General features: G+C 43.0%; 1 protein-coding gene across 1 annotated transcript in view; it reads left to right on the top strand.

The window, feature by feature from the left end:
- Positions 1-18,438, top strand: part of OLFML2B (olfactomedin like 2B) — a 56,633-nt gene that overhangs the window by 14,541 nt on the left and 23,654 nt on the right. Inside the window, exons 3-4 of the mRNA XM_015832013.2 lie at positions 8,715-8,822; positions 14,312-14,476. Coding sequence (XP_015687499.2) covers positions 8,715-8,822; positions 14,312-14,476 — 273 coding nt within the window. The remainder of the gene's footprint in view (positions 1-8,714; positions 8,823-14,311; positions 14,477-18,438) is intronic.

The raw sequence follows: 18,438 nt of genomic DNA, 5'->3' as shown, positions 1-18,438 counted from the left end.
ATAATGGCGCTTGAGACGAAGCATTTCTAACAAGTCTTTATTCTCTGCTTCCATTCTACGAACAACCCGAGCAGAGGCACGCAGGCCTCTATTTATACCTTCTAATCCCCGGGCAAGTTCAACCAATCATGAGGCGGTCTTTTCCCGCCTTGCGCATGCGCACAAGGCCGGCGCCACTCAGTCTGGTCCCGGGCAGCTTTTGCAAATGCCCGGGACTCTTGCAACGTCCCGAGCCTGCTTTTGCAGGCTCAGGACACAACAATAGTCTTTACACATCAAAACAACAGCACACTGGAGAATCTGTGCTGGGGTAGCGGCTTGTTACACCCTACATTGACTTGTGAAATCAGCATGTGTTATTTGAAATTATATAATTAAATTGCCACTTGGTCCAAAACCATTTCAGTGTGACACTGGCGATGCTTTGGTTTTATGGTACCACATATGGCAGAGGCCTCCAACCTTTTTTGCACCAGGGACTGGTTCCATGGAGAGAGGTTTTTCCATGGACCGGAGGGGGTGTGGTTTTCTGTGCTGCCTGCATCCTGTGGATGGGGCTTTGCTTGTTTACGTGGCCCCATTTCTGGCATGTCGCAGCCCGGTGCCGGTCCATGGACCGGGGGTTGAGGACCCCTGATATATGGCATAGTGATTATCCTGAACTATGAATAAGGTTATTCTTGATTTGAATCTTCCACTAATAATAGTGGTCTGTCTTCCCCTGGTAATAAAATAAAGCATGAAAAATAGTTTGTGTGCGTGGAAGTAGTATTATCGTTCTGTGCACAGAACATGTGTTTTGCATTCAGAATTAGGAGGTAGACCAAAAAAGTTCACGGTGACTTTTCCTTCAGAATTTTTTTTTAATCTTTCTTCAAAACTTTCCTTCTCATGGGCTCTGCATTTCTCTTTTTTCACCTACCTTTTCCTGATCCTACCAACTTTATCCACTGTTCTGCTTGAAACCAATTTTTTCAAGTCCCAGGGAGAGGCCTTTACAGGTCAGGATTCAACAATGACTGAATCTGGAGCCTCTGCGTATGGAGGAAGTACTCTGCCAGGTTGCTGTAAGCTTTTCCTGAACTACTTTGTGCTCCTTAAAATACCACTTCACTTCTCCCTGCCATTGTCCCTTTACTGACTGTACTGGTCCCACTGCTTCCTGCTTTTCTAGTAGTGAGCAATCTAAGTCATTGAAAGGTGAGCTTTGTGCATTGTTAAGAATAAAGTAATTTATTTCACACAGCATAATTCACAACATATACTTCCTCTGATGGTGGAATGATGATAAGGGTTTCTCTAGTCTACCAGTGTGGGCAGGTATCTCCCTTCAAATCTCGGATCCCAAGTTGTTTAGAGCTTTGAATCCAGCACATTCAATCATGGCTAGAAAAAAAAGGCAACCAAAGCAGCTGTTCCAGGTGCAATATTACATAGGCTACAATAGCTGGCAATGTTTTTGTTCAGCTGTAATTTTCAGATTGTCTCTTTCGGTTTTTAATTGGCCAATTCAAAAGACTCCTTAAAGAGGGTTATGCAAACATCCTTGGCTCTAGAACTCAAACTGAGGACTCTCAGAACTAGGCCACTCAGGATGTGCTTCTGCCAAACCCAATTCAAAGCAATTTATCATCAACACTTGTCATTTGTCATTTAATATCTTTATTATTATTTATTTGTCTAGCCTAAAGAAGAAATTGGTGGAGGTGGTAAAGAAGAGCTTTTTCTTCTTTTAATATAATGTTCTCCAGCTGTTGTGTAAACTGCATGTGCATAAAAGAGGCTCTTATTGTACTCCAAATATTGTTGGAAGGCAAGAAAAGTTACTGTGCAAGGTTTTGAAAATTTATATTGTCATAGCTGGATCAAATCTGCATTAAAAAAAGAATAACCAGTTATAAGACTAGAAGATTAATGTATGAATTATGTACAAACCCAAGAATTTTAGAATAAATTGGATTAATCAAAACGAATCAAATATCTGGAAAACAAGATGGAGATATGCTCTATCAGATCAGAAATGTGAGATGGAAGTAGAGTGTTGTGTCCTGGGCCTGATAAGGCAACTCAGCAGGCCCAGAAATGTTACAAACGGTCCCGGGCAACCTAAAAACTGCCCGGGACCAGATTGGCTGGCGCCAGACTTATGCACATGCACAAGGCGCGAAGAAAGGGTTTTCCCTATTGGCTGGACTGCCTGGGGGTTGGAAGACTATAAAAGGCCTGCGTGCCTATTTGCAGAGTTGAGTGAAGTTAAGGAGCAAATAAAGAAGTTTGGTTACAACAATGTCTCGTGCTTCCATGCCTCGAACCTCAAAACATAAAAGTGGCGACGAAGGTGGGATCGCTGCAAGGAAAAAGGCAATAAGAAGAGGATAAGCCTCATCTGAAGAGCCTGAAGCCTGGGAATTGGCATCCAGCTCTGCACTCACCTGCCAGTACAGCATCGCTGGAGGTGAGCTTGGCAAACGGGCCCTCCCCCTCAATGAAGGCTTGCAGCGAGGCATTCGAAGCAAAAGATGTCGAAGATAGGACGTCTGTCAGAGTTCGACGTCTCTCACCCGGAGTGCTGGAACTCCTATGTGGCCCGGGTAGAAAATTACCTAAGGGTTAACCAAGTTCAGGAAGATGGCCTGAAAGCAGCAACCCTGCTGTGCGTCTGTGGTCAGGACACTTTCGACGTGGCCGAAAACCTGGTAGCCCCTGCACTGCTGGAGTCTGTCACTTACACGGACTTTAAAAACATGCTGAAGGACCACTTCCATCCCAAATTATCTGTAATTGCGTGGAGGCATGCTTTTGAGCAGAGGGACCAGAAGCCGGGCGAGTCTGCTGCAGAGTTCATCGCTGCCTTGAGACAAGCTGCCAGGCCTTGTGAATTCAAGGACCTGGAAGAACGCTTACGAGATTGCTTCGTCTGCGGCCTTAGAAGCAGAGAGCTGCAACAAAAAATCTTTGCTAAAGCTGAAGTCACCTTCCAAGATGTCTTATGCAAAGTTGCAGCTGAAGAAGCAGCCTTGCAGCTCACCAGAAATGCTCCAGCCATCGTGACCGTCCATCAAGAGGTCGCTCAGGAAGTTCAAGACCTGGATCCTGAAGAGGAGGTGGACAGACTTCACCAGCCGGCGGTAAGAAGACCATGAGAGAAACCAGACAAGGCCCCAGCAGCCCTTCAGTGTCTCGGTTGCGGAGGACGCCACAAGCGCACGGACTGCCGGTTCTGCTCTGCCATTTGCCGGGGATGTGGAAAGCAAAGCCACATTGCCACCATTTGTTTGGGTCGCCAGCAGGTGCAATCTCGGGAAGAATTCCTTTGGAAAGGTACCAGGGTCCCCAGACAACACAGGGTGAGTTTCGGCTGTTGCGTAGAAGCATTTTGCGAACAGGGACACACAAGCCCCTTAAAAAGAAACTTCGCATTGATGTACAGTTACAAGGGGTTCCCTTATTAATGGAGCTGGACACCGGGTCTGCTCTATCGATCATTTCACACAATACCTTTAAAAGGATTTGCTGCAGTAGTGGCCTTCGAGTCAAACTCAGGCCATTGAACTTAATTCTTACTGACTTTCAAAACTCAAAGGTTAATGTACTTGGAGAAGCCATGCTCAAAGTGCAGCGTAAGGCTTTCCAAGGCCTCTTAGATGTGGTGGTTGTTGGGGGTGATTGTACGAGTCTAATCGGACTCGATTGGTTTGAGGCCCTGGGAATCCAGGTAACTGGCCTGAATAGTCTGCAAACTCCAGGAATTGCAGAAGTCCGCAGAGAGTTTGTGGATGTGTTTAGTTTAGAGCTTGGTTCATATAAGGGGCCTCCCATTGCCCTGCGGTTAAACCCAAACATCACACCAGTTAGGATTAAGCCTAGGAGGGTGCCCTTCGCCCTCAAGGGCAAGATTGATGCTGAGCTGGACAAGTTGCTCCAGCAAGGCATCTTGGAACCTGTGGACTCAAGTCCATGGGAAACCCCCATTGTAACGCCTTTAAAGGCTAACGGGGATGTCCGAATTTGCGCGGACTATAAGTGTACTCTGAACACAGCTTAGCAACAGCATGCATATCCTGTACCAGTAGTGAGTCATATTCTGGCCTCCCTTAAAGGGGGAAAACTGTTTGCAAAGCTTGATTTAGCACAGGCCTATCAACAGCTACCTGTTGATGAGGCAACTGCCGAGGCCCAAACAATAGTGATCCATAGGGGCGCTTTTCAGGTAAAAAGGTTACAATTTGGGGTGAATGTTGCTCCTGGCATATTCCAGAGCGTCATGGAGCGCACACTCAGGGGTATTCTGGGGGTTTGCCCCTACTTCGATGACGTCCTCATCGCAGGGGAGTCATCACAGAATTTGGCTGAAAGATTAAGGGCTGTGTTGCTGAGGTTCCACCAAGTGGGCCTCAAATTAAAAAAGGACAAATGTAAAATTGGAGTTACTTCCACAGAATTTTTAGGCTTTAAAATAGATGCTCAAGGCATCCACCCTGCAGAATTTAAATTGAAGGCCATTCAGGAGGACCCAAGTCCTAAGTCTAAAAGCGAGCTTCAGGCTTTCTTGGGACTTCTTAACTTCTATCATGCTTTTCTTCCCCATAAGGCTGCAGTGGCTGAGCCGTTACACCAGCTCTTAGACAAGCAAGCTCCATGGCAGTGGACTAAGGTCCATGACAGGAGTTTTACGGAGGTCAAGGCCTTGCTCTCATCAAATGCAGTATTAGCCCATTTTAATGAGCAACTGCCTGTATGCATCGCTTGTGATGCATCCCCTTATGGGGTGGGTGCAGTACTCAGTCACCTGAAGGCTGATGGGACACAAGTCCCTGTGGCTTACTACTCAAGAACTATGTCATCTGCAGAGCGGAATTACACTCAGATTGACAGGGAAGCCTTGGCAATAGTGGCTGGCATAAAGAAATTCCATGAATTCTTATATGGCCACCACTTCACGGTCTATACAGACCACAAGCCTTTGCTGGGGTTGTTTACAATGACCAAACAAACCCCTCACATCATATCCCCATGTATGTTGAGGTGGTCCATTTTTCTGTCAGCATATGACTACACGCTCATTCACAAACCTGGAAAAGAAATGGGCCATGCAGATGGCCTCAGTAGGCTACCTCTCACACAAATAGAGGCAGATCCTGCCCCTGCTGTTAATATTCTCTCTATTCAGGAACTGTCTGAATCTTTCCTCAATGCTAGGGACGTGGCTGCAGAAACTGCCACTGATCACACGCTCACACGCATGCTGACCTGGGTGTTGTCAGGATGGCCAGACACATGTCCAGATGCGACCTTTCAAAGCTTCTGGCAAAGGAGGCATGAACTGTCTACATTTAATGGGTGCCTGTTATGGAGTAGTAGAGTAGTTATCCCAGCCTCACTGAGGTCTAGAGTCTTGTCCTCTCTGCATGAGGGACATCCGGGCATTGTCCACATGAAAGCGCTTGCACGCAGCCATCTTTGGTGGCTTGGGCTTGATAAAGCTATCGAGGCCCAGGTGCATGGGTGCCAGGTGTGCCAACAGTCACAGCCTGAAATGCTTCAGGCCCCTGTACACAGGTGAAAGAAGACACAAACTCCTTGGTCAAGGGTACGTTTAGATTATGCTGGGCCCTTTCAGGGGCAATTCTTCCTTATTCTGATGGATAGCCATTCCAAGTGGCTAGAGGTTGTACCTGTCTCCTCCACTACTACTGCCAGGACCATCCAGGTGTTGAGAGGGATCTTCGCGACCCATGGACTTCCTGATGTCCTCGTTTCTGACAATGGTCCTCAATTTACTTCTTGTGAGTTCCAGGCTTTCCTTCAGGCCAACTTGATCAGGCACGCCACATCAGCTCCCTTCCACCCTTCCTCCAACGGGCAAGCTGAACGCATGGTGCGCACCACCAAAGCCGCACTCAAAAGAATCATGCACGGTAGCTGGCATCACAGGTTAGCAGATTTTCTTCTTGCACACCGCACCACACCATGCACTGCCACCGGAAAGAGCCCAGCTGAACTCTGCTGGGGTCGCTGCCTCATCACGAAGTTGGACAGACTGCACCCAGACCGAGTGGCTTCACAGGTGTCACAGCCGCGGGCACCTAGGAGACTTCAGGTGGGCGATCCGGTTTGGGCAAGGAACTATGGTCCTGGACATCTCTGGGTCCCTGCTGTCATCTGTAAGATCTCAGGACCGCTATCATACGAAGTGACCTTGGGAGACGGCCGCGTCCTGCGGTGTCACATAGACCAACTGCGCTGGCGGTTGGCCCCCGACCTTGCCGCCCCGGGTTCTGCTCTCGGGAGGGAGGGGGCCCAGGGACATGGTCACACTTCAGGTCAAAATCTTGGGACCCAGTCTTACTGTTCCTAGGAATGGCCGCAGGTTGCTAGTGATTCCCCAGTGGAGGAGCAAGGGCATCCTCACGATTCAGCTATTGCTCCGAACAGGGAGTCATGCGTATCAGCAAGTGCTCCAAATAAGAATTCATAAATTCAGGGGGGTGGCCTGCACATCCACAAGAGCGCCAAACGAATTCTCCTGAGATGGGATTTGCCATAGAGGCGGCTCCTGACTCTGGCACCTCGGCCACCTACACAGGGGACTGGAACTATTGAGGCACACCTGCAACTCAGGTCACGTCTGAGACTGGTCGCGGGCTCAAGGGACCTAGTTCCCAGGAGCAAGCCATGGTAGTGGGGGAGACCTCCGCTCCACCAGCGGTTTGGGGAATCTCCTCCTCCCCAAGGGGTCCTGGAGAGAGCTCAGCCAGTACGCCTCAACAGGGGTCACCTGCAAATTATGAGCATCAAAGTCCTGGTCTAGCGAGCCCACCCTTAAGTAAAAGTCCTGGTCTGCCTAGCCGGGCAGGTGAGCTGACAGGCCAGGCACCCTCCCTGACCTTGCATAGGTCGCAACGGGCTAAGGCCCCTCCTAAGCATCTGGAAGACTATGTGAGGTTTCTGTCATCACAAAGGAACCTTGCTGGTCCATAACAAGGTAATAGGGGACCTACGCTTGGTAAAAGATAGACACACTAAGTCTAAAATTAGAGAGCGGGTTGTTTAGCTAACTTTATTATTTATTAAAAGTGTTTGCCTGTGTGTGAGCAGGAAAATTCTTTTCTTTTCTTTTTTTTATTAGGAACAATTGTACTTGTGTGTTCCATCTAGGGGGGAGGGGTGTTGTGTCCTGGGCCTGATGAGGCAACTCAGCAGGCCAAGAAAAGCTGCCCGGGACCAGACTGGCTGGTGCCGGACGTATGCGCATGCGCAAGGCGCGAAGAAAGGATTTTCCCTATTGGCTTGACTGCCTGGGGGTTGGAAGACTATAAAAGGCCTGCGTGCCTGTTTGCAGAGTTGAGTGAAGTTAAGGAGCAAATAAAGAAGTTTGGTTACAACAATGTCTCGTGCTTCCATGCCTCGAGCCTCAAAACATAAAATAGAGAGCTATGGAAATGATCCTGAAGGGGTTATTCAGAAACCATCATAGAAACAACAAGGGCAGAACCATTTGTTGAACCCTGGCAGAGAAATTAATACTAGGAAGGAGCTCAGACTGGGTCCTCTTTGACTCAGAAGGTTATAAAAGGGAGGAAAGTCAGACTTGCAGGATTCTGCTACTATAGCATATGTCAATTATTTATAGTTCTAGTCTTCCTATGGAGTCAGTTTCTTGATCTGGTCTCTCTTATAGGGTTATCAAGTAGATCAAGTATGTATTAAAAAAACAAAATCACTATTTTTATAAGTGTATAAAACCATGTGTGTGGAGGTGCCATGTGGGTTAGGAGGGGTTTGCAGAGGTGCAATGCAAGTTGGAAAGATTATGTGGGAATGTGCAAGGGATGCCGTGCAGGTCAGGGAGGGCATGTGGAGATGTGTGAGGGGTCCCACACAGGTCAGGGAAGGCACATGGGTTGCAAGTGTGGGTCAGGAAGGGTGTGTAGGGATATGCAAAGGGTGCTGTGTGGGTTAGAGACAGCATTCAGTATTGCAATGTGGTCAGGAAGCATGCAGGAGTATGCGAGAGGTGCAGCACAGATCAGGCAGGGCACTCTGGGAAGCATGAGTAGCTGGTACAGTGCAAGTGAGGAGGGGCTGGGAAAGTTGCATGGGTGGAGAAGATTTATCTAAGGAACTTGTGACCCTTCCCCATTGCTGATGCTCCCTGTCATCTTCCACAAGCAAAAACTTTGCTTATGGAAAACTGACAGGGAACTTTGGAAAGGATGATCATGTGACCGTGACTGACACTGGCAGTGCGGTAGCACTGAAGCAGTAGCAGCAGAGTGGTGCTATGGTAGATAATGGATAGAAGTATTCTATGTGAAAAGCAAGAAATGTGATTTTTTATGTTATGGATCATATAACTGTTAAAGACATTGAAATAAATGATATTGTTTCTTTACTGATGTTTAATGTACCAGTTGCTTAGATCCTCAGATCTACTACAGGTTAGACCAGAAGTCCCCAATCTTTTGGGCACCAGGGACCGGTTAGATGGAGAGAGGTTTTTCTGTGGACCGGAGGGGACTGGTTGCTGGCATGCCACGGCCCGGTACTGGTCCACGGACTGGGAGTTCGGGACCCCTGGGTTAGACTGTCACAGTTGAGCTATTACATTTACTGCTTTCATTAAAACTGTATGCAAAGTGTGCTAATTAATGGAAAGCAAATCTAAAGTATATAATTATTACAAAATCACAGCATTACTATCTGTTTTGCAGCTTGCAGCTGTCATTGAGATGCTAGAAAATGCTTTCTATGGTTTAGACTTGCTAAAACTGCATTCTGTTACAACGAAACTTGTGGGTCGTGTGGAGAAACTGGAAGAGGTAAGATGAATTCCATCTCTTTTAGGGGTTATCTTAACCCTCTCTTTATGGCTGAGATGCAGAAATCAAACAAGCTTATAGCCTCATTACCGAAAAAACGTCCTCTGAATTATTATCTACATTGTGGACTGAAGAAATGATATACTGTATGTAAGATTATGCTGAGTTGGAGAATTATGTAGGTTAACATGTTGAGAATCAGAGCTATTAGTAATACAAACTACTGAAAGCTAGTGTGCAAAACAAAGTGGCTATATTTCATAGTCACAATATGGAATGTGATCAAGTCAAGGCTGACCACTTAAAAGTTCTTCTCCTTCAGTGTGAAAATTAAAACAGGTGACTATCTCTGTTTACTGTTTGGGTTTTTAAATATCAGAGCATCTGGAAATAATTCAGCAGGTGAAGTTTTGCTGACCACATGGTTATTAAAAGCATATTTGACAACTCTATAAATATGAAACAACTGTTTTTTCACCAAGTAAAAACCATACTGTTAATTATAGGCTGCTACAATCACCTGCATTTAATAATGGGAAAGCACTTCAAATCTGAGAACAAATTCTAATTTTACATCCTCTCATACCTTGGAGTGAGAATCTAAAAAAAGAAAGCACTAGAGGTCTGGAGGGCAGTTGGATGGTGACTAGACAGTGCATTTTAAAGAATGCATTTTGGGGTTATTTTTCCTCTTTGAGAGGATTTACCTTTTACAAAAAAGATGATCAAACATGTATGAGGGTAATTTGGAAATAAACCTCCGTTTGGTTATCAATGACAGACACTTGCAGATATAGAACTTTTATTATACACATTAGAAAACTACAACATTACATTACTTTTTGACATAATCGCTTTTCAAATTGAAGCACTTGTCATAACTTCTTACAAGGTTTGAAATTCCTTAGTAGTAGTCACTCGGCGCCAAATCTGGGCTAGGGGGGTGATCAAAAACATCCCAACGGAACTGCTTCAAAAGTTCTTGGGTGCGTCTAGTGGTGTGTGGACGAGCATTATCGTGAACCAACACCACAGCGGAAGTCACCATGTCCCGATGCTTGTTATGGATGGCTCGTCTGAGTTTTCATAAGATTTCACAGTAGACTTCTGAATTGATGGTCAAACCATGTTCCATGAACTTCACTAGCAGTACTCCTTTGGCATCTTCATATTTGGCAGGATTTTCTATGGCAGCACTTCCAGTGTGGTGTTGGTTCACAATAATGCTCACCCGCACATCGCTAGATGCACCCAAGAACTTTTGGAGCAGTTCTGTTGGGAATGTTTTGATCACCCTCTCTATAGCCCAGATTTGGCGCCGAGTGACTACTACTAAGGAATTTCAAACCTTGTAAGAAGTTATGTCAAAAAGTAATGTAATGTTGTAGTTTTCTAATGTGTATAATAAAAGTTCTGTATCTGTGAGTGTCTGTCACTGATAACCAAACGGAGGTTTATTTCCAACTTGCCCTCGTATAAGTTATGTGAGCTTTACAGTAGTCTTCTTTCATGATGAAAATTGGTGGAAAATGATTGACTGCTACTTTTCAGTGGTGCAATCATGGATGATAGCAGGACATAATAAAATGCATGATTTTTTCCATGCTGGGTATGCGCACACCTGCCTTTTAATTTATTTTGTCTTTATAGTTTTATTTGGACGTACTATGAGAACTAGGTAGCCTTTTGATATTTGGCATCTTTTGATGATTTGAATCATCTGGTTAAATTGAATTCTGGATACATTGAGCGGCAATTGGCTGTAAAGAGTATATGGGATATAAATTAAGATGTGAGCATAATGAAATCTCAATCCAATCTGTTATGGTGGAAATTGGCCTTGAACTTTTTTGCTAGCCTTCCCCAGTCTAGCATCTACCAGATATGTTGGACCAATTTCACAATTCACAGTCAGAAGTAATGGTCCATTTATCTGGAGGGCACCAGATTGGCAATTGCTGCAGTATTCAGAGATGTTGGCTACAGTTGGAAATGCTTGTGCCCAATTAAATGGGAGCACGTGTGTTTTCCCAGAGATGTCTGATCTAATCACAGTGACTCTCACCTTATTGTACACCTGGGTTGGGTTATTGTAATGTGTACTGCACTGTGCACAATTTGCTCTGAAAAGTATCTGAAAATTTATAATGGGTGAAGAATGTAGCAGCCAGATTGTTAACTGGAAATGACTTTGAGGATTATGTTACTCCATTATTAAAATAACTACACTGATATACATTCCATTTTTCAGTTTAATTCAAAGTGTTATTTATGCCCATTAAAGCCCAAAGCCACGGTGGAAAATTGCTGGCTTCCATATGAACCTACCTAGTTATTATGACCTTCTAGGAAGGCTTTTTAGCTAATTTCTGTGCTGAATAAAGTCTGCAGAATAGCTGACCTCTCACTGTGGAATTTTCTCCCCAAGTATGTTTATCTGGTCTCTGTGTGGATGGCGTTTGAGCCCTATGTGAACAACATCTTGCTTAAGTCCAGCCTTGGAGCTGTACAGTTTTATGCTTCCTTTCACTGCTTAAAAATATTTTGCTAATTTTCCTGTAAATGATGTTTGTTGATTTTTGATTTGAACTTTGATATTTTATTGTTTTAACTGTCATATTTGTATTTGTATTTACTCTTGCTGCTAGCTACAGACAAGACTCCTGGGAAAAGATGATGGCAAGGGTAGGAGATGAATTAGGTAGACCCATGGTCTGACTCTGTAAAATTCAGTTTCAACTTTATGGGCAGCTTTTGTAAACTCGTAGTCTAATAAAATTGAATTGTAACCTGGAGCTTTATCATAGGAAGTTGCCATATGCTGAACTGAAGCATCATACCCAGAGTAGTGGGTGGTCCATCACTGGAAGCCTTCAGGAAAAGATTGAACAGCCCTTTGTCCAGAACACAATAAGGTCTCCTGCCTTGGGCAGGGGTTTGGTCTCGAAGACCTCCGAGCCCTATGATTCTGTAAATTGTTAATAGTAAAATAAATGTAAATTTTAGATAGTTTAAATATTATTGTAAGTGTGAAATTTTTGTTCCTGAAAAGTGACGCTAACTGCAAGTTGTACTTTTTGGGCTAAGGGGAGCCAGAGACAGGGTGACTTCCAATAGAAAACAATTTTTTGGAGTACTGTCTGGGTTGGGAGCGGAATTTAAGGTGAGTCTTTTTGGGCACTGTTTTCCTCTTCAAACGAAAAGTGGCTTGTATATCAGCATGTTTATTTTTAAAAAAACAAACCAAAAACATGATATAGATTGTTTCATAGCTCAGTTGTTACAATGAGGAGGACCAGTACAGTATTCTTGTCTTACACTGCAGCTGGGGCTGAAGAGATATAGAGTTCCCTGAAGGGCTTGTTGTTTAAAGAACAGGCCAGATTTCAAGGAGAGAATCGCTGATGGTTTCTCAGGTGTTGTTTTTTTTTGTCCCCCAGTTCTCTTAAGAGTTAATTTTTGATTGTAGGATGGCTGATGTGGATTATCTGCATTTTTTTCACATCTAAAAGTAATTGTGCTGCTGCCTTCCATTAGAATTGAAACTGCAGCCTATAAAAGAAGCCATTTCATCGCATCAATCAGGTACGCCTGGTTCGCCAGTTGCGACCTTTTCTGGACTGGGATGCCTTGTGCACAGTTACTCACGCTCTTGTCACCTCCCGCCTGGACTACTGCAATGCTCTCTACATGGGGCTCCCCTTGAGGAGCACTCGGAGGGTCCAGTTAGTCCAGAATGCAGCCGCGCGAGCGGTGATGGGAGTGACTCGTCGCTCCCATGTAACGCCGCTGTTGCGCGAACTGCACTGGCTACCGGTGGCTTTTCGGGTGCGCTTCAAGGTGTTGATTATCATCTTTAAAGTGCGCCATGGCATCGGACCTGGTTATCTCCGAGACCGCCTTCTGCCACAGATTACCTCTCATCGGCCGATACGCTCCCACAGAGAGGGTCTCCTCAGGGTGCCGTCAGTCAGACAGTGCCGGCTGGCGACNAAGGGATATTTTAATTTGATTTTAATTTGATTTTAATTTGGTTTTTAACATAATTTTAAAAAGAAACGGCAAAAAAAATCAATATTTCATTTTAATTGTATTTTAAACTTAGTATTTTGTATGGTTTGTCTGTTTTTTAACTTGCTGTAAGCCGCCCTGAGTCCGCTAGGAGAAGGGCGGGGTATAAATTGAATAAAACCTAAAACCTAAAACCTAAAATACCCATCTCCACATAACAAAATAGAAAACACACACTGTCTTTCATGATAAAGAATCACTGTTGGTCTTTAAAATGCCACAAGGGTCCTTGATTGTTTTAAGGCCACAATCAAGTTTTTGCAGTTAAAGTATGTAGATGTTTAGTTATATATAATATAATGAGGTGTGTTTGAGCCTTCAGGTAATTCCACATAGTCATTGGGTTTACGCCTTTTAGTAGCAAACTTAATAGGACTTTATTTAATGTTGGGTAAATGTATTCATGGCTGAATTCCACCATCCCCCATTGCCAGCCAACTGGCCAAGGGGAGGGAGCAAAAATGAAAATCATCCCCACCCCCCAAATGGCCACTAGAGATGGGCAATGGGAAATCCCAGAAGGGGTTAAGCGAGAGATCCTGCCAATAGGAAATTACCACCAACCCTACAGTCCCAGGGGAAGTGCTGCAAAGTTGTTTGTGCTGCATTTCCTTTGTAGCAGGAGATGCGCCAACAGTTAATTAGCTTGGCTTCCTAGTCCCCATGACTAGTGTTGAAAGGATTTAGGAGTTATTGCACACTGAATTTAGGAAGCAACAGCATGCAGGGATGCTTCAGTTGTCAGGAATGCTATACCACATTCTGGTGTTGCATTTTTTGACCCATGGGAACAATTAAAGGAACTGTTGATAGATCTGGTCTCCTTTTAGAAATAGAGCTTGAGTCCTCTTGGAAATAATAGGCTGTGGTTACTGGTGTGAGCTTGAACTTGCAGGAAGCATGATAAAGGTTAGCTTTCTGGGTGCTGTACAGTATACTGTTTTGACAGTTATTGACTTCAAACTGCTATTGTTTGTATTGCAATTATAATTACAGATGATTATCTCCCATTTACTGCCACACTAGGGCAGGTCTAAGCATATATTGTATTGGGCTGCTGCTGTTACAATTTGAGCAGAAGGAAGATAATATATTAGCACATGTTGAGTGGAACTGAACTAGTCTTGCCTGCTTCATTTCAGTGATACCGGCTTCCCTAAATTTAGCATATTTGTGTATTTTTAAAACAGTAAAAGGAAAGTAATTATATGCCTCTTTTTTCTGGCTATTGACTGGATTGGGCCCTTTCCCCCTGATTCTGGAAATTCAAGGCAACTAACCATAGAAGGTAGAAGGAAAACCCAGAAATAAGAGGATCTTTGATATTACATTGCCTCCCTGCCTAACATGAATTATAGTATTGAATGTATTCCAGGTATAAATGATGTTTACTTTCTTACTTTTGAAACGTATTCCAGAAAATGTCTAGAAACGTTACCAAAGACAATAAACAGAAAAGGCAGAATGCAGAAGAAAGTTTTCAGGAGGTGGATATTGATAGGACAATTATTTCTCCCAACAACCATGCTGACAGCCAGAGTTCATTGCAGAGGGATGCTGCAGCAGCTTACACACTCACAGAGGTAAGGCACACAACTGAATCAGATTTCTATTCCACCCACTCTGAACATTAGAAATATCCCTTACAAATAAAATCAGAATTCTGTTGCTCTTATTTAAAAATTTACAGTTCTGTGCGGAGCCCACTAAGTCCAATTATAGACAATTTTTTTAAAGGGAGAAATTTGAGCAATAGGTAATTGGATTCTGTGCTTTTGAACCCACCCCCTTTGGGTTTCTGTAAGTAGATGATACTTTTGTGATTTAGAGTCAGTGTGAGAAAGAACACAATGAATTTCTAGACCATCTAAATCAGACATGTCAAACTCGTGATGTCACGTAACGTCGCGCGATATATCGGAACTTTTTTTCCCATTGCCGGCAATGGAGTGGGTGCGGTTTCATTGTGATACGTCGGCCCGTGGGCCGGCAGTTTGAGACCCCTGATCTAAATAATATCCTCTCTAATATTCAGTTTACTATGGAGGTGGTCAATATAGCCAACTTGCATTTTTGAATGTTCTGACCAGTCAAGGAAAAGTAGGGCATACATTATATTGAAGGCCAATGAACACACATTTCTAGATACCTAAAAACTCCAACCATCAGCCCCGCCAAAAGACAAGCATAATCAGAAATTTTAGTGCCTCTGCCAGATGTATCTGTGAGCTGGCAGATTATTAGATGAGTTGAGCCATCTTGCTAATGCTTACAGAATAATGGACATTCTTCCAGGGGAATCAGGCAAACCAAGTACTCAAGCAATAAAAATAACATTGAATATACATCTAAGGACAACCCACTCCCACTGGGAAATGTCCTTCTTTCTTATTCTGAGAAAGTTACAGATCAAACTAGTAAATCATTGAAAAGCATAACTTTTAAAATAACCATTTATAAACCAACAAAAAGTCCAAAAATTATTTCAGTCACTTCAGGAAAGTAGAGGTCTACTCTCGTCATTAGGAGTTTATTTTATCCCCTGCAATTTTTGCCAGGTTTATCTTGGATTTGCAAAACATGGTATTAATATCCAATTAAAATAACACGAAAGACATTGTTGATTAGAACAGCTTGACATATCAGAATATGCACTGCTACATAAAGACATAAAATCCAGTTTAAAGTCATACACAGGTATTAGTAATCACAATGTTGTATATGGTTACATAGAGAAGCCATTGTGATTCACAAATATTCTAACAACTTTAGCAAGTAGGAAGACAGTTGAAGCCTGGATTGTCGCTTCACACTGTATCAATATCAAACAACCTTTAATTAACCACCAACAAAGAGAATTTGCAGCAGCCTCTCCCAGAGAAACACATAGCTATAGTCTGTCTCAAAATCAGGCTAATCAACAATAAGTTTCCTTTCAAATTTCTTCACAAAAGGGAATTTGAAAAATCATCTAGATCAGTGATGGTGAACCTTTTAGAGACCGAGTGCCCAAAAACTGGCCCCGCCCCTGCTCCACCCCCTGCCCCGCCCCCGCTCCACCTCATCATGCCTGCCCGCAGGGCCAGGGCCCGCTGCAGATCGCCCAGGCAGCCCAGCAGCACCATGGCCACGCTCTCTGCCCACGCCCTGCAGCATCAACTGTGCGCGTTGGGGCGTGAGGGCAGAGCCTTGTCTACGCTGCCTGGCTGCCATGTCCTTGACTGCACTGCTCCGCGTGGGCCACGCTCAGAGGCGACTCTCCTCCAGGGAGGCTTCTGGTGAGGAGGGGGTCGTGGGCGGAGGCAAGGCTGGGGCAACAGCATGTGTGCCCACAGAGAGGGCTCCAAGTGCTGCCTCTGGCACCCGTGCCATAGGTTCGCCACCACTGACCTAGATAAGAATCAGTCAAGAATAACTTTTCTCTGATTTCCATGGAATAATCCAATTAGAGAGTAGTTTAGGATGAAAGATCAAACAGCAGAATTCTAATACCGAGCAGTTCACTTAGCTTTTGAAAATTTTGGTCACAGATGCTGTCAGTTTATCAGAAAATTAGACCACAGCCATTTAGTCCCCAAACCCTTTGATTTATTTATTTGTGATTCCAGACCTGTGAAACACAAATAGAAAATTTAAAATACATAAAAAACAAACCTAAAAATTAATAATGAAAAGAGGGCACCAACAAACATTAATATTTTTAGGGCATGTATGATATTGACAAGCTGCTTTTGCCCAGGAGGAGAATAGAATTTGTGTACCATCTTAAACTGGTAAAAATAATTTCTAATACTGATGCCATGTGGTTCTTAAAGCAACCTGCAACTGGCAAGTCAGAAGGATCAGCAACAAATTATACCCCACTCTTGCTTTAGTTGGATTTCATTTTATTTTATTTTTAAACATATTTTATTAATTTTTTACAATAACAATCTTTAGTGCTTCGTGAACAGTGTGTTGTCTAGGTTCATATATTTAAAACAATGATAATTAATTTCTACAATTAATATGTTAGTAATATATTTCTTGATCCTCTCTTCTTTCTGTAATATTCGCCTTTTGTCTACATTAAACAAATATAATTCTTAATATTTTCAGTACAAACCAAGTTGAATATAAATATTTTTAGTATTTATGCATGTAATAATAACACCAACATATAACATGTTTTTAATCAGCTTATTTCCATTGCATTTGTAAAAGTCATCTTATTAAATCATTATTATGTCCTGTTTTCAAGATTCTTATTGAAGCTTAGTTTTCCCTCAGTATTCAAACCACTCTTATCAGTCATAGTTTTCTCAAAATTCATTACCTTTAAATATCCAAACTTTTCATTTAAATAGACCCTCTCAATGTTTTAACATTTCATATATTCTAAAAGTATTATATTATTTATATATCTTATTTCTCTTACTATAGGGCCCCTTTACAAGCTTTATCTATTCTTTTGGCTATATTCCAACAATATTTAATCGTATAACACACCATCTAATAATCTTTCTCTAGGGCCTCTTTATATCCAAACTTTAATTCAAACAAATGCTTAGTCATATAATATTCCATCTGATAAATTGATCTTCTTCTTTTGCCAAATCGCTTTCCAGATCAGTAAGTTTAGCTTGCCAGGTTGTATTTTTGTAAGTGTTATTGGGGACTAAAAAAACAAAGCAAGTAAGGTATCAGATTTTTGTCTCCCACGTTTTGATGATTCATCTGACAGTCCTTTAATCCATTTCATTTGTTCTTCTTTTTTATCCTCAAATTTGTTTTGAAGTCCTGGAGGATAAGGCATCTTTTCTGTCTTCTTTATTATAGTAAGGTTTTGCAGATTTTGTTTGTTTGTATTAAATTGTAGTTTTCTTCATTTGTAGCTTTTCTATTTAAGTCACTTTCATTTATATTCTGTTATCTGATTTGTTTGTTCATTCTTTGTTGTCATTTTTTGAGTGTCATTAGTTGTAGGTTTAAGTTAGAGATATGTTCGTTTATATCAGTGGTTCTCAACCTTTTTAATGCCGCGACCCCATAATACAGTTCCCCATGTTGTGGTGGCCCCGGGTGCCAGGGGCGTGGCCAAGTGGGTGTGGCTGCCAAGTGGGCGTGGCCACCAAGTGGGCGTGGCCACCATGTTGTGGTGACCCCCCAACCATAAAATTATTTTCATTGCTATTTCATAACTGTAATTTTGCTACGTTATGAATCGCAATGTAAATATCTGATATGCAGGATGTATTTTCATTTTTACAAATTGAACATAATTAAAGCATAGTGATTATGCTTTCCTCTCTCTCTCTTTCCTCTCCCTCTCTTTCTCTTTCTCTCTTTCCTCTCTCTTTCCTCTCCCTCTCTCTTTCTCACTCTTTCTCTTTCCTCTCCCTCTTTCTCTTCCCTTTCTTTCCTTTCTCTCTTTCTATCTTTCCTCTCTCTCTTTCCTCTCCCTCTCTTTCTCTTCCCTTTCTTTCCTCTTTCTCTTTCTATCTTTCCTCTCCCTCTCTCCTCTCTTTCCTCTCCCTCTCTCTCTTTCTCTTTCCTCTTTCCTCTC

This window comes from Protobothrops mucrosquamatus, unplaced genomic scaffold, assembly GCF_001527695.2.
Source record: "Protobothrops mucrosquamatus isolate PMUCROS unplaced genomic scaffold, P.Mucros_1.0 scaffold_294, whole genome shotgun sequence".
NCBI classification, from domain to species: Eukaryota; Metazoa; Chordata; class Lepidosauria; order Squamata; family Viperidae; genus Protobothrops; species Protobothrops mucrosquamatus.
Note: the sequence above shows the minus strand (reverse complement) of the source record. Positions and strands in the feature narration are given on the sequence as shown.